The sequence below is a fragment of the Centruroides vittatus genome, unplaced genomic scaffold (genome assembly GCF_030686945.1).
Source record: "Centruroides vittatus isolate TY-2023 unplaced genomic scaffold, ASM3068694v2 contig_680, whole genome shotgun sequence".
Classification (NCBI taxonomy): Eukaryota; Metazoa; Arthropoda; class Arachnida; order Scorpiones; family Buthidae; genus Centruroides; species Centruroides vittatus.
Genome location: NW_027122427.1, coordinates 2,112,520 through 2,139,145, shown reverse-complemented (window position 1 = coordinate 2,139,145; position 26,626 = coordinate 2,112,520). Strand labels below are relative to the sequence as shown.

Here is a 26,626-nt window from a genome sequence, read left to right as displayed (position 1 = left end):
TCCATTATAGACAGATTAGACTATATATGATATTAAAATACTGAGATTGACATAATAGGGGATTAAAAGCTTAACAGTTGATGATTTTTTATATTGTTTTTCATTTATTTTTAATCAATGATAAATTTGATTTAAAAATTTTCTATGACATTAAATATCATATATATATACTTTTATAAGAGCAGGTTTAGTTTCCACTGTAATTGAGTGCATTTATTTCCACTACTAGATTTACTATTACATTTTGGATGCATTTCTGAAGCATTAATCATAAAATGCAGTTACTCCAACATTACCAATTTCAGTAGAAACATACAATACACCTTATCGCTGAGAACAAACAATTTATTACCTAAAACTAAAGTTTTCGGCCCAATTTATGGAAGCATTAATCATAAAATGCAGTTACTCCAACATTACCAATTTCAATGCCACCTCATGAATGGCAATGGAATGTCATAATTCGTACAAAAACAAAAAAATCATATGTGATAGAAACAAATCCACATTGATTATTTGTTATTTATTACTGGTTAAAGACTGAGTTTGACACCATACCACAACCAGCAAGAATACATGAAGTTTAAGTTTTAGACATATGGTCAAATTGTTCGTAAGTTGAACATTCGTAAGTAGGGAAACTCCCGTACACACACACACACACACACGTATATATATATATATACAGTAGACCATCAATTATCTGAATATTGATCAACTGAAACATCGGTTAACTGAAAGTGTTCCAGTTGGCAAATTTAAATTTCCGCTAGTGCTGTGGCACTGCAATATTTGGCTATGTCTTGGGCTACTCCAATATTATTTTTGTTGGTATGCATGTTTTAGCTGGCAGCACTGGCACGACCATGAGAGGGTACTTAAGGATGCACCAGGATTTGAACGAATTTCAACATGGGATAGATTAATATATTTTTTCATACATAATTGGTTATCCAAAATATCAATTATCCGAACAACCCACTCCCAAATTGTTTCGAATAATCGATGCTCTACTGTATATACATATATTAGCATTTTAGCATCTCAACAGACATATCTAAAAATTTATTTTCAAACGAGTGTTAAGATTTAAACATTTTTAAATCTTATTTTATTTTATGTTGTTTGAGTTTAATTGTGTGCATAAAATAGTTATAATTTCATGTAAAATTGTTTGAAAAGCAAGTTGATTTCTAAAGTAATTTTTAAAATATAAACAATACCTCATTTAGTTCAAATCCTCCTTCTCCTCTTAAACAGATATAATGATCAATATAATTCCATTTGTAGTTTTCTAACTTTTCACTAGCAAAATCTACCCAGGATACACCATAAGTGTCATTGTCAGGTGCATGAAACCGATAACAATAATGAATATTGACAACTGGATAAGGATGCCTAGAAAACAAAATAATATTTGAAATTTTAAATATATCACTAAAGTACAAATAAAATTTTAATGTATATTTTTCCTGAAATGAATTAACATTGTATTAAAATAGTGATAAATTTATTGTAAAATAAATTTTTAAAATTTACCTCACTAATTCATTAGTCTAAAAATTATTTTAACTTTAAACTATTTTAAATTCTAAACAGTACTGAATAGTAATGATTATCTCATTATGCTGTATATTTAAACAAATAATAATTTATTTCAAGTCCATTGTACGAGGGTAATCCCAAAAGTATTTTTTTAAACAAAGAAATGTTTATACAAAAATAAAGTTCATATCATTTTAAAGCTTGAACATTTATCTATTTTTCTACATAATCACCATTTCGATTGATGCATTTTTGTAGGCGCTGTAGCAGTTTTTGTATGCCCATGTCATACCTGCTCGCCACCACGTCGCGGGTCCCATCTTGCGCACACCTTCCGATATTGCAACTTTTCTGTTAAAATCCTGTGGATTGTGCTTGGGGAAAGCCCAATAACCAAAATGCAGAGATTATCCAGAATGATTTGCTGATCTTCACACATGATTTGCTCAACCTTCACAACTGTCTTGTTGGGAAATTGACGGTCTCCTGCTTCTTTCTTCCTCGTGAATTTCAGTACAATCAGCTGCAAATTCCCTATACCACTTGAAGATGTTTTTGACATCTATGCACAACTCGTCACATACTTCCTTCAATTGGCAATGAATTTCAATTGGTTTAACACAACATGGCAGCAAGCTGGTATGACATGGACATACGAAAATTGCCACAGCACATACAAAAATGCATTGACCGAAATAGTGATTATGTAGAAAAATAGATGAATGTTCAAGCTTTAAAATAATATGAACAGTATTGAAAATAAACGTTTCTTTGTATTTAAAATATTAGGAAACCTTATGTCTGGGATTACCCTTGTATATATAATCAGGATTCAATACCCAATTGCTTTCACATTCAATCCTGACATTTCACAATACTTTACAAATAATTATTATAAATTACAATAAAAATATGTTAACAGTGTTAGCTTTATTGATAGCTTTTTACTTTTTTGTCATTTACATTCATGCAAATAAGAACAAAATCAAAAGTGCAAAAAAAGTAAAAACATGATAGTAAATTTAAAATAATGCAGAATAATGCAAGTTTATTTTTATTTAAAATAATAATAAGCCTTCATTGTTTAAGCTTTGTAACAAGCTTTAATTCAATTAGTTATAAAGAGTTTCATAAAAAAAATACTTGCAGTAGGAACTGAAAGAAGTGATGTTTTGGATAAAAGTAAGAAAGTTCTTAATGTTTTTCAGGAAAAAGAAAAATGTTTCTAAATTTTGTTGGCATTTATAAATATGATAACATTGAAGTTCAATTTTTACAAAACATTCTAGCAGCAAACAGTTTAAAAAACAGACAGCTGATGCTTAAAATAAAGATTTATTTAAAAAGATAAGTAACTATAAATAAAAAGTGTAAATTAAAATATATAAACTGTATATAAAAGAATGGTTTGATATATACTGTAAAATAAATCTTCAAATCTGAAATAACAGTGATAAAATTTTTAAATGTAGGCTATCTTTTGCCTGATGATGATTGTTATATATGACAGAAAAAAAATTTGTTTTTGCAGTGAAGTTCTTGTTTATTGCAGATTTTTGTATTTGTATCTTTTCCTAGAAAATTTGTAATTTATTGATATAATTTTATTTGCATATAATACATAACATGCAAATTCTGCATCAATTTCTTTAAATACTAAAACAATTTGATGATGTTATAAATTCTCTTAACACTCTCAATAATTTTTCTTCATCTTAAGATGGAGCACATAAAATTTATGTAAATTTATATTATATAAATACATAAAAGTTAAACTTTAAACAATTTTTCATTTAAAAATAATCTATTTTATGACTACAAACAAAAATAATATTTTTGACAATGAAAAGAGAATTATGGACTCATAAATTGTTTAATTTGGAATATTATGTTATGAATATAATAGTTCAAATATGTTATGGTATGTTATATTCATTAACATACAGTTAATGTATAATAGTTACCTTGGACGATATTGAGTAACAGTAATTGTAAGATCATCAAGAGTTAATTTGTGAAATATCCTACCAATACTCATTAAAACTTCTTCCTAAAAAATGAATGAATATCTAATTATCAGCTATTAAAATTATTCATAGAAAATATTTTTTATAAATATTAATATGTATTATTATACTACACTATTTTAATAAGTAATTTATGGAAAAGTATATATTACTGGTTGATCTAGGTGAAAGCGTCCTCTTATTAGACTAGGTAAAGCAAATTGTGGACTGGAATTAGAATTCATCTGTGAATAAGAAGACATTTGTTGTCTTGGCAATACTATAATTTGAAATCCCTATGTAGAGAAATAAATTATGAAAGTATTAAAAATCAAAATAAACCTTTATTAGAAATATCTAAATAATTCTTACTTGCTGTAGTCTTTGGCAAATCAATTCACAAAAAACGTCTGAAGTTTTCATTGGTGCATGATGAACAGAATCTTCATTGTCACGATAACATCTTTGAAAAACATATAACACAGTATTATCATTTACTTTCTTAAAAAGAAATGGATTAACAAAAATTATTATTTTTTAAATAAAAAATTAGCTATTTCTCATTATATGAATCATAATTTATATAATAAATATAGACATTCCCTGCCTAACATCAGTACAATTTGTTCAGGAAAATCAGATGTCCTGCAGGAAAATGTTAAGCAGAAACCTATTTAATTAAAATAAAATTCAAAATTTCCAATTTTAATTTTCAAAAATAAAACTAAAGCACAATACAACACTTATATATAAGTTACAGCCTATCATATTAAGACAAAAAATGCTTAAAACATTGCTTTCTAATTACCAAACAGTTAATATAGTTGTTAGAAAACAGTTGTTTTGTATTCAATAATATGTACTGTACAATCTGCATGCTACACTGTGAACATTAAATTTATGAGTAACTGTATTAAGAAATTAATTTGCAGTACATCATTGTATTAAGACATTAATTCTTACTTCGTATTTTTTTTTTGTTAAAAAATATAATACAATAATAATTTTGTTGTGTAATAACTGATAAATCTGTACTTTATTCTGTTATAAGAAGATAAAAGTAAGATCTAAAAAAACGAATAAATTTGTGTTATGTAGGTGATTGCCTATAGAAAAAAAATATAGAAAAATTATTACAACTTGCAATAAAGAAAAAATTTATTTTAAATAATTATCAAAAAACTGATTAATATTCATCTTACACTTAAGTTATTTTTATAATTTCATTTAAAAAGTAAGATTACGTTTAATTCTGTACAATTTTTATTTTGTACAGTAAAACCTCAATTTAATGAACTTTGGATTTAATGAAGTTTCCAGTCTGTATGTCACATACTATTAATTTTAAAATGTGTTTTATATATAATTAAATTAAAAGGTTATTATTTTTTTTCAAATTCAAGAGTCACTGCTTATAACTTCACACAGCAATAGAAGTTTTTTGATATATCATCATCCAAAAAAGAGTAGATGAAATTTTTATTTTGTTTTTCTGTCAAATTTAAATTTTGTTTTATTTTTAAAAACATTATTTATTTTTTTAGTTAAATATAGTTAAAGTATATTTTCCAACAAACAAACAAATGTATGTTTGTTTATTTCAATTTAGTTTGCATACTTGTTTATTACAGTCTTATAATTATGGTGTGTACATAAGTAATAACACACAGAAACCTTTTCTGTGAATTAAACTTCTCATACATATATAATTTTAATTACACAAACATAGCTACATAAGTAAAAACAGATAAAATATTGACAAATTAGTTAGTTTAACACTTGCATTTGAAAAAACTACTACTTTATTATGGTACGTATGGCATATACACTGCTGCCTGGTATGATGCCAGATCAAAGTCTAAGCCTAACTACAGAAAACAAATGTTTTGTTTACATGTGTCTATCTGTGTTTAAGAATTTCCTGAATTTCAAGCTTTCTGCAGTATGATGTATGTGATATTGCAAAATCATATTATTTTAAAACTTTTGTATAGTATATATAGTATGGAATCTGTGCAAGGGAGGACTACTGGCACAATATACTGTACATATATTCATCCATTCTCCACAGGTTTTTCTGTTGGCATGCCATTGTGTGGTAGGTTTGATATGTAGAAGTCTATAGAAAAGCATCTCATTGTTTGTGAATAATTTATTTTATATCATTTCAGACTTTGCAGTTTAGTTGCTAGATTTTGTTTGAGAGGGTGAATGTATTCCTACACACGTATATTGTATTGTAAAATTTAACAGTTTGTTCAAATAGGTTTAAAATATTTGAAAAAATAAATAATTAAATAACATAATACCTTCTCTGTGTCAGATCCATACTAATATCTTCAGGTAATAAAAAGTAATCAGATACAACATAATCATTTTGCAAACTTCTCTTATCAGGAAAATAATCAGTAGTTATTGGAAGACAAGCAGGTATAACAAGTGACTTCCAATCTACACCTATACATAAAATAGAAAATTTTGCATTAAAAAGTATTCTAACAGAGATTTATTTATATAATTTCTTATAATTTAGAATAAAATTTAAAAAAATTTACAAAACAAACCTGTAGTTAATGCTGGGGTCCATTCTTGTTCACCTGTAGCACCCCATAACCAAGAAGTACTACGATTTGAGGGAGGTTCAGGAGGAATTATTGTAGATGTACGTGTCGAACTTCGAATCCTTACTATATATTGTTAATAAAAATATACAACTATATTAATGTGTTTAAAAAAGTTTAATACATAATATTTTTTTTAAATAAATTTATAAAATAATAAATCATCATTATGAATGCTTATAAATTTTTAAGCATCTGTAATTATTCAATTGAAACTATAATCTATATGTTTGTATAAATTCTACATTTATCATCAAATTTTAAGTAAAATAATTTATGGGTTTTTCTTACAGTTCACATTATGTCACATTATATACAGGACAATTTTACTAAATGTAAACAATTGGGAGAAAAATGGATAATATTAGTTAAAATACTTTGTTAGTTAATTGTCCATTCGATATCAATTGCTTTTATTTACACAATAGAATGCTCTTAACTTTTTATCAATTCAATATGTCACAATAAATAATAAATAAATAATTATTCTAAACTTACATTTAAAATTCCAAAAATGTGAATTTTTATTCTTTTATCTAACTTTGTAATTTTCAGGAGGAAATTAAATAAGACCATTAGACAATTTGGCATACTTTGTGAGTATTAAACACAGGTTAATACTAAAGATCATACACAACAATCTCAAAATGCATCATGAGTATTGTGCATCAAACCATAACATCAAATAGCACTTTACAAAAAAAAATTCCTATAGCTGCCTTACATCCCTGACCTGTCTTCAGTGGATTTTTATCTCTGTCTGAGATAAAAAGTATCTGTGGGATGTGTATATATATTAGTGATGTAACGAATAGTATATTCAGCCTCAGCCAAATATTCGGTATTCGGCTAGGAGCGTGGCCGAATACCGAATATTCGGCTAGGAGCGTTGCCGAATGGCCAAATATTCGGCCAAACTATTCGGCTTGATTAATGCACGTACGAAAATTGGCGCGCAAACCGCATTATGGCAAAGATCGCGCACCGTGCTCTCTATTGGCCCGCTGTCACTACGATTTTTTCTTCCATTAGGTCTAAATTATTTAAATTAATTAATTAAATTATAGTTATTAAAGTTAATATGAGATAGAGCCTAACGTCTACCTCTAGTGCCAAATTGGTTTATAATTTATGTAATAGCCGTAAATAGCCCGCTATGATTCGGCAGTTTTGGTATTTAGATGTAAGTTATAACTTATAAGTTATTTTATTTGCAATCGATCATTTAAACTCTTTAATTAAACACTAAAATTTTGTTTTTACTACGTATTTGTAGACTGAATAGTACCCTAAGGATATACTTTTGTGATGACATAATATGGTCTAGTTTCTCCCCAGTTGTGGAACAGTTCAAATATATCGTATAAATATTAAAATATACGCGAATACGAATATAACATAATTAACTAAATAATAACATTAACGCCCGATACATTCTAACCTACACGCCATCAATGCCATAAGATATCGGGCTAGATAAAGGTTATAATATCATTTAATTATGAAATAATTTAATACTAGAGTTAGATGCTATTTCTTATTAACTTTAATAATTATAGTTTAATGTTCAGCATTAATAAAAGTTACAAAAATGATTAATTTACTGTGTATTTGTTATTTCTTACTCCTGTTTTAGGTATTCGGCAATAGTGAAATATTCGGTATTCGGCCGAATAGTGAAAAATAGGCCGAATAAGCCGAATACCGGGTAGTAACCGAATATTCGTTACATCACTAATATATATATCATTTTGTGTAATCACAAGCAGACGACTCCAAACTATAAGCTGTTTGACACGTGTCCAAAAAATAGGTATCAGGACTACTTTGGCAAATAAATAATAATAAATAAAAAACGTCATTATTTCTAAAAAGATATTATATGAATCTACTGAATGTATCTAAATTTTGATATATTTTATTCCTTTAATTACTTTATTTTATTACTTTTCTTTAATAAATTTTCATAATTTTAGTAAAACAGTGTTAAATTATAATGTTTTAAACTTGATATATAATTTAATTTATATATTAAAAAATCCATTAAATATTCTATTGAAATCAAAACCAGAATTATAAAAATTACTTATATTATCCGCTCCACTTAAACTAGCAGAACTGGCAGAAGAATGCATTTCCTTTGCTTTTTTCCCATCTGGATGATATCTTTCATTGTCAAAAATATCTAAGAATATAATAAATTACAGAAAAAAAGTTTCAGTCAATTTTACTGAAGATTAAAAAGTTTACAGAAAAGCAGAAAGTAATTTAAAAGTGACTATTTTAGATGTAATTACTCTAAATTCAGTGAATAAATTAAGAATGAAATAACAATATTTGTTTACAAGATGGAATAATAAGGTAAATATATTATCAAATAAGTAAATTTCAAGTATACATGATTCCAAAATTATATAATACAAAACTTACTACAACACTTGTGCATTTGCTGAGAGAATTTTTTAAGAACATTTTCTAAAAATAAATTTAAAAACCTGATGATGGCCTATGGGAATAGGTTGAAAACGTTTGTTAATTAATAATTGTGCCCACCCTACACACACACACACCACACACAAACATTCATAAATACAAAGAAAAAACCCCTGACTTTTCTGCATTTTTTGATGTTTCAAGGTCCCGAGTCCAAAAATGTAAAATCTTGGGGGTCAATTTTTGATCAATTGCCATACTTTCCCTCATATATAACAGACAGGTAAGTAAAAACTATCCTGAAAAAAAAGCATCACCCAAGTTGCAAATTCTGCTAAAATTGGTCAATATAACTTTTGAAAAAGTGTGTTTATTATTCAAATAGACTCAATTTAAGATGTCCTTTGCATATGAGGTAAACATTGTAAATCATAAAGTTAATTACTCTTGAAATGTCTACTATATACTGATTCCTTGGTTTAACTGTTAGAAGTGAGTGATTTGCAAAATTTTACATGACTGTAGAATTTTTTTTATTTTATTTTAAAAAGTTCTCTTTGGCTTATTATAAATATTATAAAAAATTAACTTCTTGCAAAAAATGATAAAGATATTTTTATACATTGTAATTATACTTAATTTTTATAGTTATTTATTTTATTGTTAACACAATACCAGAAACTTTCTAATTTTAAAAATCATTTTTTTTAATATAGAAAATATTGTTTAATTTTTTCCATTATTCATATTGTTTGTCCTCACTTAGATTTTTTATTTTCTTGAATTTAAATTTGAAACTACTTAAAACTGTTTTATTAATAGTTAATTGAATGATTATATATGCTAATTAGTAAGCTTTTTATTGTGCATACTGTTTTCTACAGGATTTTCTTTCATTTTGTTATGATAACCATTAGAATCACCCAACTCACTTTGGTATCTGTAAGATACCAAAATTTTAATTGGGCTGCAATTTGAAAAAATTGTAGACCTATAAATTCCCACTGTCATCTGTCCATCTGCCTTTCCTTAATCTTGAGAATGGAGTTAGATAGATAAAAGACAAGACCAGATATGGAAGCCTTAGGAACAGGAGGTCCCGAATTAACTATATACAAACTTCCAATGCAAACCAGAAGTCAAGTTATTTCAATTCAAAACTTTTCACTTGAAAGCAGTTAATAGATGACCAACACAACTCCATTGCTAATGGAAAAGTATGATGTACAGAGACACAACACTACAATACTAATTTGAAGTGGCATATATATATTTTAAATGAAATAAATTAAAAATATGATTAAAAATTACAGTCTGGCATTATGATGATGTCACAATAAATAACTGTTCGTTTTGTTTATAATTTTAAACTACACAAGTACAGAAAGATCTCTACTTAAGTAATTTCTTATAATAATGCTTTTAATACATGCTCAGTTTCAGTTAATATTAGTTTTGAATCATCTTAACGAAAGGCATTTTGTTTTCATTAAATTTGATTCAGCATTATTCAGACCATGTGATATTCTTTCTAAGTTAAAAATAAATTTTTTTTAGAATCAGTTTTAAATAAATATACAAAATAATTAATCTCTCTTATATTGTTTGATCTATTGAATCAAATTTCATTACAACAATATAAATACTAAAAAAAAAATTTATTAATTAAAAAAATGGGGGTGCTCTGAGCGTCGTAGCTGCTGGCGTGAATTTCTTTACACTTCCATAGTCTGCCTAGTTCTTTTCAAGAAATGAAGAATACTCAATTTTTTTCGACAAAAATGAATAATATTAAGTTTCTTATTATATTACTACTAATTGCTGGTATAGAACTGAATCCTGCTCCCTTGCAGAAAACTCCCACAAAGAGAGGAAGACCACCACTTACTCGACAAAAATTGCCATCAGATAATATCAAATCGTTGGAACCGGAATCAAATCTTATCACCGAGTATATCGAACCTAGAAGAGCTGAATCATCATTACAAACAGGTGAGCTAATTAATTTAACCTCCTCTCAAGAACAATTGCCTTCGGAACAAATAGACATTTCAATGGCACAATTATGGTCTAAGATAGCTGAACTGATAACTAATAGTAATGAAAAGTTGGTTAGTCAATTTACACTCATAAGACAAGAAATAAATATAATTCAAAATGAAATTAAAGAATTTAAAGATCAACTTCAACAATTAAATACGAGAAATGATAAAATTGAAATGGAATTTAATAAACTAAGACTAGAAAATGAATTAACTTAATATAAGATGGATACTGTGACTAACACTATGAATAATAATAAAATAATTATATTTGATTATACTAATCAGCTCAAAGATATTACGAAAAATGACTTAGCAAAATTTTTTTCCAATACTTTAAAAATACTATGTAATGAATCAGAAGACATTGAAAATATTTACTCAATACCCAATCCGAAAATTCATATAAAGTGCATAATACTAAAATCAAATCAATTAAGAAATAGAATCTTTGCAGCGTTTAATAAGTTGAAATAACAAGACACTAGGTAACTGGCAAGAAATTAATATGTCACCTGATTTAACCAAAAGATTCTCGCAAAAGAAGAAAAAAACTTTTACCATATTATTTGGACTTAAAGAAGCAAGGATTCCAAGTAAAACTCCGTGATGATTATTTGATAATAAATCGTCAAAAAATTACATACAGCTATATTCAGGATAAATTAGTAAACGTTGATGATTTTTGTTGCATTCTCTTCAGAAAAACCCAATAACTTAATTATTCCAGAAATAGAATATGAAATCAATCTAGGTACAAAAATCTCAAGTAATCTTAAATTAAATATCACAAATTGGAATTCCCAAGGATTAATCCACAAAATAAAAACCCAGGAGTTTTCTCAATTATTATTTAACTCTGATATTTTGGGCATAACCGAAACCTGGTTAGTTTCACCAGCCAATGAAACCTTCAATAATAAAATAGAATATACAATTATGTCTGTGGAGGCACAGAAACCAGTAGGTTCTGGGAGACCGTATGGAGGACTCTGTTTACTGATAAGAAAAAACATTGGTTCCATCAAATGTATACAAAAAGCAGCTAATTATATTTTAACCTTATTACAAATCGATAATTCTGATATGCATTATTTATTCAAAAAGTTAATTATAGTAATGCTAGTTTATGTTCCACCAGATCAGTCAGACTTACTAAATGACATATTTAAAAATCTTGAAAAATGGAAAATTATTTCTCCATATATATTGCTGCTTGGTGATTTTAATTCTAGAATAGCACAGATGATAGATTCGGATTATAAAGGTCCAAATCAGCTAATTCACTCTAACTGAAAATCAAAAGATAAAAATTATAACAGATTGGGAATTCAACTAATAAAATACACTCAACAATCGCAACTAATAATTTTAAACGGAAGAATAAAAAATGACTATCCATCTGAAATTACTTGTGTTACTAATACTGGAAGCTCTGTAATAGATCTAACAATATGTTCCGAATTGCTATCTGATTTATGTGTAGAAATTTTAGTTTTAAATTGTGACTTATCTGATCATTTCCCTGTCAAGACCGTTTTTGAAGTGTCTAATATCCAAGTTAATAATAATAAATTTCAACCTTACCACAAAATAAATTATGATTATTTAAATTTTCAACTGCTAATTGGAGAAAAAATAAAAAATTTGCCAAAAATCATATTGGGTAATGGAATAGATATATATTCTCAATTGGAAAATCAAATTAAAAAATTCATTAAGATAAAAAAAATTTAATAATAAAAATCTCAAGTTCAAGAAACCATGGTATGATTTTACATGTTATATCTCCAAGCTAAAGAAAAATAAAGCCTTAAAGCAGTTTAGGAACAAGTCAAACGAAGTAAATCTTATGAATTACAAGAAACATAAAACAATGTATCATAATCTGCTAAAATCCAAGAAAATAAAATATTTTAAAAATCTAGAACATCAACTAATGTTAAATAAAGATAATTCTCTGTTTTGGTCAACAGTTCAAAAATTACGTAGACATCATTCCGAGAATCATTCGCAAATTGACTTTTTAACCTGGTCATCCTATTTTAAAAGAATAACTGCTATAACTAATTTAACTAATATAGAGCCGATGAATCCAGATAATGAAATTTTGACTTCGATAATTACCTATGACGAATTGGATGCAACAATTAATAAAATGAAAACAAAATCCTCACCGGGAATCGACCTTATTACAGTGAAATTTTTAAAATTATTACCACCATCTGGAAAACGTGTACTGCTTGAACTATTTAATTCTTTCTATAATTCAGCAAACTTTCCGGAAACTTGGAATACAGCAAAATTATTAATGATTTACAAAAAAGGAGACAGAAAAGACCCTGCAAATTATCGTCCAATAGCCTTATTGCCAACACTATGAAAATGCTTTACTTCTATACTGGCTTTACGATTCCAACATTGGACAGAGGAACTTAATTTGAACTCGAGATTTCAATTCGCATTTAAAAAATCAAAAGGAACCGAAATGGCATTATTCTTCTTAATATCAATAATACAAATCTACTTAATAAAAAGGCATAGAAAAATCTACTCAGCTTTCATCGATATATCCAAAGCTTTCGATTCAGTCAATGTTCCAACCCTGATAAATAAACTACAAATCTGTGGCTCTGGAAAAAAACTCTCAGATACTATTGCGAAACTGTTTTCAATCTACAGAATTACTATTAGTCACGATAACCAAATATTTCCAGAACTAAACTTAAACTGTGGATTATTACAAGGAGAACTGCTATCGCCATACCTGTTTAATTTTTATTTACATGATATTGATAAATTATTTCTACACGATACTGAAGGAATTCAAATCTCTGGAAAATCCTATCACTATATATTATGCGCAGATGATCTTGTATTATTAACACCAACTAAAATCGCTTTACAACACAAATTAAATATTATTAACAACTATCTGAATTTGCTGTTTTTAAAGATTAATATCTCTAAATCCAATGTTATTATATTTAGAAACAATGTCAAACTTCCAAAGCAAGAAAAATCATTTTATTTAAACAACCAATCTCTCTCCTTATTCCTAAATATTTTATTTCATTTACTATCATTTAATTGGAATTGTAATTTTCAACCGCACTTGGAGAAATTATCCAAAAAAATCACTACTTTAATAGACAATGTTATAAATTTATGTGCAACTCTAAAAATTATGAATATAAAACTACAGATGAAACTATTTAACCTGCTGATTATTCCTTCAATATACTATGCAAGCCCGATATGGGCTCTAGATTTATTACATAATTTAGAAAAATTCCATGTTATTTACTTAAGAAAACTATATAAAATAGAAAGATCTGTTCCTGGATATGCAATTCAAGCTGAAACAAATAGATTTCAACTGTTTCCGTTTTATTTAAAGAGACTGATTAAATTTTATTATAGATTAAAAAATACTAATCAAGATAATATACGATTTTTACATCAAATAATGCTAAATCAAACTACTAACTCTAACAAGAATAAAAATTTATGGCAATATAAATTTAATAAATTACTACAATCCTATGATGTATCCAATAGTTTATTTGATAATTCTGAACTGGATTAGCAATACGGCTACTCATTAATGATCGAATCAGCATTTTCCCAATCAATTATAATAGACCAAAACTCACTATATCATTCAGCATACCATCCATGGTATATCAATGTTTTAAAAATCCCGTCTTATTCGAATATCACAACTGCTAATATCAATGTGAATATAAAACAATTACTAATCCAATTAAAACTCAATAAATATTCACTTTATATTAATAATACTTATTTCGATTTTACAAAAAAAACAGATGTCATTGGTGCAACTCAATTGAATATTCTTTGAATCATTTACTAAGAGACTGTGAAGGACTAAATACATACTATCAAAAATATGAAATTAAAAAAATATTATATACAAGGAAAAATCAAGACTTTAGAACTAGCTTAAACAACCTTACGTTAAGTCAAATGTTTAAAATTAATGGATTTTTTATTCAAATTGCAAAAGAACTAAAAAATATATGTTAAATTATTAGAATTAAAATTATTGATTACCAATTATGTTACTCAAACTAAAACAGTTTAAAAAAAACTAATGTTCTTCTAAATTTATTAATGTAACGTTATGGATGACTATAACGAATATGCATATTGTTTGTTTGTTGGATATAAAATATACACTAATAAATATTGTAATCATTAAACCCCCTGTAACGAGGCTTAGATCTTAAAGCAAATAAAATTATTGTGAGGACCAGGTTAAACCAGCCGGTCTGATTTTAAAATTTTATTGTTTCAAATCCCCTCGGGAGATAACGATCAAAATCAGAGATAACAATCAAGAGTCAAAGGATGTGCAGCCTTCCGCCGTCAAACCCGCTTCCCTCCACTCCGGATCCGACCTCTGAGTCACGGAGATCGACTCATCGTCTACCGTCATCGCAGCGGACGGGACTTGGAGTATATAAGGGGGGAAAAAGCTGAGAACGGGGTCGCTGAAGGTCCGCACAAGACACCCGACCCGTAGGATCCGTCCCGAGAAGCGAGGGCCGAGACACGAAGTCACCGAAGCCCGCCGACGACGAGCCGGCCGCCCGATCCTCCCGCTTCCCTCCACGAGCGGAGAACAGAGACGATTAACCCTACGATTACTGCTAATCCTACGACTAATCCTAGGAAGAGGTATGATCCCCCTAAATCTGTAAACTCTCTCTCCGCGGTTAGGAACGGAACGCGTTAGAGCTTTTGTATCTGTTTACCGTCTAAATAAATCGTTATTTGTTTTCCTCATGGTTCCGTTTATTCAAATATCGCCGTGAACTTATCGATGAACCCACACACTTCCTCCACTTGACCTGACAATTAATTACCCGATCCCGACAAGTCGGGATGATATCAAAATTTAGCCATCCTTGACAGTGGGGTGGGTCTTGCCGACCTGTTCGCCGACAAAAAGGAGGTACGACGCCGTCCTACCTCCCGGCGTTTCCCACATTATTATTATAATTATTTTAAAAAATTACACACAAACTTTACATTATTTAACGAAAAGTTAATCTGATCTTTCTCTCCTGAAGTATAATAAAATTATATCTCAAATATGAAATATCCTAATGTCAATTAATTATTTCAATGCTTTATCATAAAATTTATCCATAAATGCTCTATTGGAAATCAAAATTTTATAAATAAATAAACAAACTTGAAATCTTGAAAGAAAAAGAAAACATTAGACACTATCTGTTGATAAATTTAATAATTATAGATAAATTAATATTTAATTTTTAATTTAGAAAGATTGGACAAAGGTCCAGGTAGCGTAATAGCAATGCATCCGCACAGTAAGTAATAGTTGCAAGTTTGAGTCCCACTCGAGGCAAATTCTTTTCTTCCAGAATTTTATAAATTAAAAATTAAATATTAATTTATTTACAAAATTAAAACTTTATTATTCCTAACTATTGAGGTATTATCAAAGTTTAATGATTAAAGTTTCTTCTTATATCTATTGTAATATCTCTCTCTCCCTTGTCAATCAAATATTTTGATTGACAACATTGAAACAAATTTTTTTTTTTTTGAAATGGCAGAGAAATAAGAAAATTTTATTCTAAACGTTTTAATTTTTAAAATTATTTTTTTTCTACATACATTGTGTGAATCATATATTAGATAAATAAAAGAATAAAAATCATCAGAAGTTAATATTTTTAATTGATAATATATTTATAATGTTTCTTAAAAAATGTCAAGTAAATAACTGATGTGAGAGATTTTCTTATGCAAGATCATGTATTGGGAAAAAATATATATAAGAAAAAAATTATATTAAAAATATATTTTTAAATCTTCTGAATAGCTACATAATTTGCTATAAATTTTAAGGACTTATCACACCACAGTTTTCAATTAAAAAGTTCACTGAAATTTTATTAAACCAATATGTACATTTCGGGCAATATACCCTTTGACTGCACAATAAAAGTTATGCCAAAGTTAGAGTGTCGGACCTAAGAGAATGGATGGGAGCCCGAAAGAAGTACTAAGCGGTCCAACTAAAAGAGTCCGAGATTGGGTAATCTCGGACTCTTTTAGTTGGACCATATGACCCATGATTAAGGCATAGTCTCTTTAACCCTGATGCCATTAGGCGAGGCAGAGCAGAGTTTGCTTTATGAGGTTGAATATACCCTTCCTTAGAATTATAAGGGAAATTATCCTATAATTCAAGTGTTTTTGTATTTTCCAATTTGCATTTAATATTAAATTTTAATTCACTAATGTTAAATGCAAATTGAAAAATAAGTGGTGTGATAAGTCCTTAAAATTTATAGCAAATTACATATAGCTGTTCAGAGATTTATTACAATATTGAATATTGAACAAAAAGCAAATAATTATAATATTTTTTAAAAATTTTCTCTCTTTCAAGTCTTCTAATGTAAGTGAGTATTCAGTTTCTAATATAAAATTACAAAACTAAAAACATTCTCATGACAATTTATAATTTCATATTATAATTTACTTCTCTTAATAAATTTGTTAACATATTTTCTTAGTTATTATATATCAATATTAAAAATTCTTACTTTTATTAGATTTAAATATAAAATTAAGATTATAAAAGTTTGAAAATTGTTTAGCATAAAAAAGAACAACATGACTGTATTAAAAATTAAAAAATAATAATAAATTTCAAAAGTCAATTGAACAATTTCGTTATCATTATGCCTGTTGTTAATGTTATTTTACGCTTGAGACTGGTTCTAAACAATAAAAAAACTAACTTAAATTATTTTATACAATGAAAATTTCTGGGAAATGCACAATATGGCTGACCAAAATTAAGTATAGACAAATAGTAGTTGCATTCATTATTGAGTTTATCATCATTCTATTTATTGCTTGATTATTAATAAAATATTAGATATAAATAATCACAAATTTAATAAATTAATTACCTTCTGAAGTAGATAAATGATTTGCATTACTAGTAATTTTTTTACAGAAATTTTCTGATGTTAAAATAGAAACAGGTAACAATTCATGGCTAAGAACTAAATCTTTATCCATGTCGGCTGGAATTAATGTTGCAGCTGTGTTATGCGGGACTGCTTGGTAATGATGCTGTTGCATAAATATTCCAGTTGGTCCTACAAAATTTTTATAATTTTCAAAATCATATCAAGTAATTTTATTTATAAAACACTCAATAACAGAAAAAATACAAAAAGATATATAAAGTCTGCAATATTAAATATATATTATGTATTAAATTATTTCATAATAAAAATTTAAGTTAGTGATGAAAGTTAATTTCATTATAATTCATATAAAAATATAAGATAACTCAATAAATATATACATTTTCAAGCCTTGTTTTAAATCAGTGATTCTCAACCTTTCTTTCGTCACAGTACACTTTTAATAATTTAAAAATTTGGCAGCACACACGGTTACTTCTGTAAGTACCGCAGAACAACCGGTGACGTCATAATAGTGATTTTTAAATGCAGTTGGTTATTTAGGTCAGATTTTCTAAACATCTTAGTAACTACTGGCAGTTACCAATAACACCGGTTACAATTTCCAAACGTGCCATAGGAATGTAGAACCAATTAAACAACTTGTCTGACATCACTTATGTATGGATATTCACAGTGGCGACACACTTCAAAAATATTTAAACCAGTGGTTGAGAATCACTGTTTTAAATATTAAAAAGTATCATACAGAATAATTAATTAATTAATTTTATTAATTATTAATATAATTTAATAAAATAAATTATATAAATTGAAAGTTTTTATACAAGTCATACATATGTAGTACAACTTGTACATTTTACATACATAAATTGTAATTATTTAAAATTATTATTATTGAAATTATTTTTTAACTTTTGTATAGTAACAATATGTATATTATAAAATTATTCAAATAAAATTAATTATCACTTTTAAATATTATTATAACATAACAGTCAAATCTGGTTAATAAATATATTCAAAGCAATTTTGTTTATGAAAAACTTTTTATAAAGTTATTTATTACATAAAATTAATATGTTGAAGTATGGTCTCCCTATCTGTTTAACTTTTATATTTATGATATTAATGATATTTTCGATAACGACGACGATGGATTCACGATAGGTAGTACGGTGATCCACTCTATTTCGTATGCCGACGATATTATTATTCTAGCACCGACGGCGGTTGCTCTTAGAAGGAAAATACGACTATTAACTATGTATTTTTCTCAATTGGATTTGACCATTAATCCGAAGAAATCTCACATAATGATATTCAGGAATGGATCAAGACTTCCTAAGAAAAATATGTCTTTCTTTATTGATAATACAGAGATTAAGGTGGTCAACGAAACAAAATTTCTGGGAGTAATTTTTTCACCTTTGCTTTCGTTTGAGAGACAGACTAAAGATATGATGGTCAAAGCCAATCGATTAATCCAGGGTGTGATCAAGCTTTGCGCCAAGACTCGTTTGGGCTCGATCCAAACCCAGTTTAATCTATTTCGGTCCTTGGTTTTCAACTCTGTGAGTTATGCATCTCCTTTGTGGTGTCTCTCCAATGTCCAGAAGCTAGAAGTTATACAGAATAAATTCCTACGTAGATTGTTTTGGTTGGATTACAAAACTCCGGGAAGTGTGTTAAGAGTGGAGACAAGTAGATTTAGTCCTATGGCGTTCATCATGAAAAGATGTTTAAATTTGATAATTAAGCTAAGAGACAGTGGTGGCATTACATTCAATCTGTTGTATCAATTATATAAGAACTCTATACAGAAACCATCTAAAAATAACTGGGTTTCTCTAATCTCTAAAGTGATAAACGGTTTTGGCTGTGCGATTGAACCATTTATTTTCCCGTCGGATTTTGAAGAAGAAGTATATCAACAACTGATTTGGAATGGTTTTATTATCTCTCATTCGCGAGATATAGAAGACACTCGTTTAAGAATATCACAAACCAGCTATAGTACGATATTATTGTTTCCAAGTAATAATAGTTATCTATTCTCTAATTTGCCGTTTAAAATGAAAAGACTTTTTATTCAACTCCGACTTAATTCTAATTCCCTAATGTTTGATAATAGATTGTATATATACGAGAATACTTCTTGCCCAAGATGTTGAGCGTCCTTTTCCAAATTCCATCTGATTTGTAAATGTGAGAAAAGCCTTGAGTTAAGGCAAAAATATAATCTTATCAGTCTACATGAATGTGATTCGGTAGAAGCTATGTATAAAATATTTCATCGGGCAACATATCGTTTTGTCTGCAATTTATACAATTATGTTTTAAAGTTTTTTGATACTTAATTGTTTTTGTATTATTCGTTGTGTTGTTTATAAGCTGCACAACTCCCTTTGTAACAGGCTGAGGCCTTGACTAATAAATTTGATTTGATTTGATTTGAAAAAAATATGTTGAAGTATTTTAATTTGAATAAATATTTTAAATTTAATGAAATGATTATACAAACCTAGTGGAAATACGTGTGTCCAGCGTCTTCTATTTGAAGTCAGTTTTATGGTGACGTGAGATGGATCAAATGGATTAACTAAAGCTCGTGAATGGCAATGAATAATTTTATGAGTATTTATTTGCTCATGCGAATCAGCACTTCCAACAATACTGCGAAAAGGTGGTGAGAAATCGGGATCAAGATCGTCTCTTGAAAGAGGTCGTTTCAAAGTCACTTCTCTAACTAGAAACAAATAAAAGAAGTTAAATAAATTTCATTGTATTTTCAAATAAACATATTAAAATTTCTTTTTGGGAAAAATTTTAACAAGCTTTTGCATAATAAATATGAAAATTACTAAATTAACAATACACCTAATTGTTTTTACATGGTAGATACATTCATAAAAAAATCCATGTTAAAATAAAAAGATACTAACATATGAGAAAAAAAAATGGAAAGTTGGTTCCAGACCTTAAAAACCAGTAAAAAGAATACAATAAAATAATTATAATATACAATAATAGGATGTGTTTAAGCAAATTACTTCAATTTCAGAAGTCATATCCAAATAAATAATGTTTTTTTATTTGAATGAAATTTTAAAAAATGATAATAGAGTAAATTTGCAAACAAAAGATATAGAGAGAAAGACCAAATAGTGAAATCAATTAGAAATCAGAACAATTGTTTGATGATGATGCTTGAAAATATAAATTTTAATAATAATATGATGATAATAGTTAAAGAAATTAATAGTAGAATGCTTATAAGATATAGAGTTCTATCTATTATAGCATATTTAAAAATATATATATATATTTTCACATAAAAAATACAAATTTTTGTCTTCTTTATAACTATAGTATATTGATAGTGTAGTATACTTTTACACATAGTGAAAGGAATAGCATTAATAAAAATTCTGACAAAGTGTAATTATATTTAAAAAGTTAATTATATCAATATTTTTGAATTCTAAAACATATTAAAGATAAAATACTCTGTTCTTGTGAACCATATTCAAAAGTAATCTTTTATATAAAATTTGACTTGCAAATACATCAATGCTTTTAGCTTAGAAAACTTTGAAAGACTAAAAACACTAGAATAAATAAAAAGAAAACCTAAAGTGTCAATAAGAAAACTCAATATTTAATTAGGATTTCACAATATATTGTTTTTGAAAGTTTTTAATCAATTTTTCAAGTTATGCAAATATTATCTAATCATATTTGGATTAATATAAAAAAATATAATGATGACATTTTCATTGACAGTTAAAAAGTATGAAAGAGACAGCTCAAAATTCAATATAATCTATTTTATCCAAAAAAAAAAAAAAATAGACTTCAACTGAAATCTTAAATCTTTATTTTGTATAATTTTATAATGCGAGTTCTCAATTAAAGTAGTCTTTTTTAGATAATATGATTCTAAAAAATTAATTAGTATTAATTTTATATATATTTTACTAAAAAAAATTATAAATCAGAATGAGAAAAAGACAAAGAAAATAAAAATGGTAAGAAAATCATAATTTACTTATTTTGAAAGACATTAACATAAATGAATTACAATATGTATAAATTAGTTTATATGTAATAGTAATATTGTATTTAATGCATATTTTTGAATAATGTCTACTAATTTTCTGGGAGTAAACAATTTTATCTCACTATAACATAAAATAGATTAAAAAAATTATATATAAAAATGTTTTTACCAGGAACATAAGGTGTTCCCAAGGATGATGATAAATAACAAATATTGCTTTGTGAATTTGGAAGTGGAATTGTAATAGCTGGAGATGGCACATAAACAGATTTTGGCTCTGGAATTGTTTCTGAAGCCACAAAACAAGTCGTCGAAGTTTTATCTTCTGACATCCTTCTTGGAAGAATGGTACGAGGGTGATTGTTAGACGGAAGTGTGGCCTTTCGTCGCGATGAATGACGTTGTAAACTGTGTGTTGTGCTAAACAAAAACTTTAGAATTAAAACTATGCACTTACATAAAATTATTCATATTTTAAATATTTTTAAAATTCAATACTTTATATAAAATAATTTTTATTATTATTTTAGCTGTACTTTCTATTACTTTGTATTTTCAGTTTTTTAATTTTTTTGAACATTTTTATTTTTTCTATTGAAGTATTTATTAAATTATAAATTAAAATAAATTTAAAATTTATAAATTATTAAATTAAAATCATATGACCATTTAAAACACATTAAAAATTAAAAAGATATATTTTGTAAAAAATGTATTTGATACCTTAATAGTTTCATATTTTTCTAAGCAAAATTATAATAATAATAACAATAATAACAATCAAAATGAATACTGTATTTACTTGAATCTAAGATGCACCTTATTTTGTTTCAAATAAATAACTTGAGACAAATTTATTGTGAAGACAGTATACTTATTACACAGTAACCTTGCTTTACTGTGCAGTAAATACTAAACAAATTTAGGTCAACAAAATGATTCTGTTGACGTAAATTTTTTTTCAAGTTGTCTATTTCTCGAAAAAAAATAAAAGGGGAAAAAAACATTGGTGAACATATAGAAATTAAGATTCATCTTAGATTTGATGGCATCTTATATTCAAGTAAATATGATATTGTTAAATTCATTACTATTTATAAATTTATAATATTAAAAAAATAATATTTACAATTAAATTTCTTAAGATCACTATTACATTTAACGCATTTCATTCTATTGGATAGTTATTTCTTATACTGTATAAAATACAGTTGTACCTATCTATCTTGAATCTCAAAGTAACGAGAAAAAATTTTGAGATAAACAGGTTTCGAGATACATAGGTTCTTACACAGTAAACAGTAATAGGTTTGATTGGAGGCATGGTATTTTATTAATACATTAGCATGTACAGTACACACCTGCATTAGGTATAAATAAGACATTTTTGACAAAACTTAACAGAAATAGTTTTTCAATAGTTTCTGATGCCTGATTTTCTTCAACCAATAAGATGCGAGCCAAACTTGTATCCAATCAGAGAAAAAGAAGCATTAATTGCAAATATGTATTATATTGCAAGACGTGTTTCTCATCTACAATTTATGCTATCAAAATGTAGTCCCTGAACTTTGAATTCATAATTGACACTTCACTCCATAATTTGAGATAGAGAGATTTTGAAAGAAATTTGAGATAAACATGGAAAATTGAATTTAGGATGAAAATGCAGGAAAAAAACAATTTGCAATAAAGAAGAGATTTTTGATATGAATATGTTTAAGATAGACAGGTTCAACTGTATACAATGACTTGCTGAAGCAGAAATAGTAAAGAAAGTTATATTGCTAAAAGTTATTTGCAAAAAACTTTATATGATATTCATATTTTTAACAAATAATAATTAGAAAACATTTTAAAAATTTTAATATAAAAATATAAATGCTAACTCATATTATATGATTACAGACATGCATAGTCTTATCAAATATGCTATTCAAACTCAAAGCCAAATTTCTATTATACCTTGCTTTTGATCTTAAAAAAACAATTGTGACTGCTCAGGATGAAATTGGTCCTGAAAGTTTTTTGAAGTACGTCGGATGTTAAATTTTTGTTTAATAAATTAAGACATAGTCGTTCTGGAAACATTTTTTACTTCCCTAGATGATCTCCATTTTTTCTTTTGTTCTAGAACAATTTTTCTTTTAGATGACCGGACCTTTCTTTAGAGGCTACTCAGCCATCCAACATTAAAAAACGTTCTTTAAAAACAGGGTTAATCCAATTAAAATTATAAAAATTTCTTAAAAATTGGAAAATGGGATCTTACGACGTCTTTTCTTACATCCATGTCCATTCGGGAGTTCGGGCCTTTATCCACTCAAAAAATGCGCTTGAATGAAATGAGGCCAACAACTCATACTACATCCATGACCAATCAATTGGTTGATGTTAATTTGTTTACTATTAACCCAAATAAGTATTAAACATTGTTTTTCCCCACTATGTTTTGCTTTCGTTGTGCTTGTTTGATTCTGGTCTTAAACTTTTTCTAAAAAAATTGCAAGCAATAATTTATTTTATTTGAATTTCTTAAATATGAAAGTAAGTTTTTTCTTGATATTTGGTTTATGGTTATTTTAATATCTAAACATCAACATATTTACAGGAGATCAGTTAATTTTAATGAAAAGTTTGAAAACCCAGGTGGTCTCAAATGTTTTCCAAGAATGTATATAGTAATGATAAATATTAAAAGTACATATTATTATTACTATTATTTATAACTAAATAAATAAATTTACAATAAAATTTAATTAAATAATTATTGACTTTGCTTACCGAGAATTTTGTGAATGAGAAGGTAATTTGAATATATATTCGTCATATTCATCAAAATTAAAAAGCGAAGGAAATGAATCAGATTGGTTAATGTAATGTGGACGTTTTGTATATACAACTACAAATAAGTAGATAAAAACATTAAGAATTTTAATAAACAGTTAAAAATAGGGAGAAAAATTAATTTTTTTTTAAAAATTTTAGTTAAATATGTTGTTATATTTAACTAAAATTTTAATATTTTAATAAATTTTAATCTCTTTATGGATAGAAATAGTTTATAAAAATAAGTAAATTTATTCAGAAGTATACTTAATTCTTATATCATTATTATTTTATGATATCAAAAATATCTAAATCTATAATAAACTTAGTCATTTCTGTTTTAGATGTGTGTTATCAGTTATATACATGATTATCAATTTCAATACTACTTAACAGATGATAATACAGGTGTGACTTCTTAATTTACGCATTTTTAAGTTACACTTCAACTCCATTACAATATGCTCTTTTATCAAATGGAATAAATGAAATCATGTCATGGATTCCATTTCTTGATTTTAACTGTTGATGTTAACTGTTGTTTAATGGATATTGATTTTATATTCACATTGGATGTTACAGTATTGGTTATTCTTTTCTAATTATCCTCATTTCATTAATTCTTACATTTTCTTTTGATTAGTTATGTTTTTATTGATGGGAATTACCATCACTGTTTGCTTATAAAACAATGCGTGTGTAACAAAAGGTAGGAGATTGTGTAAGTAAATAAAAATTATTGCAAATAAAAAAAACCTTGAAATCATAACTTTTTTATTTTGACTTCAAATATTTTACACTGGTTATGGTCAAAAAATTGAATGTATTACAATTTAATTACAGTTATATTGCAGTCTAGTCTTGTACTCCCAACCACAGCATTAAAATGAAGTCAAAGTGTATACGAATTTAAGAAATGTATAGTAACCATATTTAGAAAAAGTACCATGAAAGGCCAACTTTCTAGACTGCAAATTTCTTGTTTTGTTTTTCTGAAGATTATTAATTAATTGTCTATTGGAAGTGCATAATTTATTTTCACTTATTTTGTAATGATATGTTTCATTAGGACAACTGATATGAATAATTATCAAAAAATGTGATAATAGGCTTATATTATGTATGCAACTACCGGATTTAAGTTTTGTCCACCCTATTAACTTCCACCAGAACTATCAGTTATATCTAAAAAATTGATAAGTACTAAATAGCTTGTCATAAACACATACTTTTTATATATATATTAGTGTATAATTAATTTAAAATTTTTAATAATCAAATTATATATTAAAACTAAAACTTAATTTCTATTGATAGATGTTATGCTTTTGTTTTAATTCAATTAAAATTTCAATCAAAAATTAAGAATTAAGAACAACTTACTTTTTCCTTTTTCTTTTTCTGATGATTTTGTCTAAAAAATACAAATGTAGAAATAAAAGTAAAAATATTAATGTCTATTAAAAACATTCTGAAATAAATACTCACAAATGGCATTGGTAATTTGATTCGAGGAACAAAATTTGAATAACTTATTTGTTTCGTTGAAGAGTAAAAACTATAAAAAATTTAACAATTATAAAAGAATATGTTATATTTTATAAATTAAAAATAAAAATTTTATATAAACTATAAATATGAAATTATTATTAATTATATTATTCTTAATAATAAGTTTGTTTGAATAATCCATCATTTAAAATATTTCAAATGATTTCAGAATCACTCAAATGATTCACTCTCTTCTTTTTAAAATGTTTCAACCTTAAAATAAAGAAATTCTTGTTCACATAAATACAAAAATCCTTCAGTCTACATTTAAAATTTTTTTCCAAAAAATTATTTTTATCTGCAAGAATTTTTTCTTGTTTGGGAAGAAATTTTATTTTTCAAATACTGCACTACACAGTTGAACAGTTTCTTACCATGTTCTATAAACCAAGGCCTAATTAAATAAGTTATTTGAATGTGTCTTGATTTGTTTCTATGATAGACAATTAATAACAGTTTCAATTTTTAAACATTTACTGTATTTTCACGAAATGACTGACATGCCGCATATAAATAGGGGGGACCAGCA

General features: G+C 26.6%; 1 protein-coding gene across 2 annotated transcripts in view; it reads right to left on the bottom strand.

Annotated features, from left to right (window-relative positions):
* The window catches only part of Iml1 (GATOR complex protein Iml1), an 82,069-nt gene that overhangs the window by 31,891 nt on the left and 23,552 nt on the right, over positions 1–26,626 (bottom strand). For both annotated transcript variants that reach the window (XM_067276224.1, XM_067276226.1), the window contains exons 13-25: positions 26,035–26,104; positions 25,930–25,960; positions 24,502–24,619; positions 21,887–22,137; positions 20,179–20,403; positions 17,631–17,822; positions 8,259–8,357; positions 6,116–6,238; positions 5,861–6,008; positions 3,924–4,014; positions 3,725–3,847; positions 3,510–3,595; positions 1,224–1,398 (exon numbers count right to left, since the gene is read on the bottom strand). In XM_067276224.1, the coding sequence (XP_067132325.1) occupies positions 1,224–1,398; positions 3,510–3,595; positions 3,725–3,847; positions 3,924–4,014; positions 5,861–6,008; positions 6,116–6,238; positions 8,259–8,357; positions 17,631–17,822; positions 20,179–20,403; positions 21,887–22,137; positions 24,502–24,619; positions 25,930–25,960; positions 26,035–26,104 (1,732 nt within the window). The remainder of the gene's footprint in view (positions 1–1,223; positions 1,399–3,509; positions 3,596–3,724; positions 3,848–3,923; positions 4,015–5,860; positions 6,009–6,115; positions 6,239–8,258; positions 8,358–17,630; positions 17,823–20,178; positions 20,404–21,886; positions 22,138–24,501; positions 24,620–25,929; positions 25,961–26,034; positions 26,105–26,626) is intronic.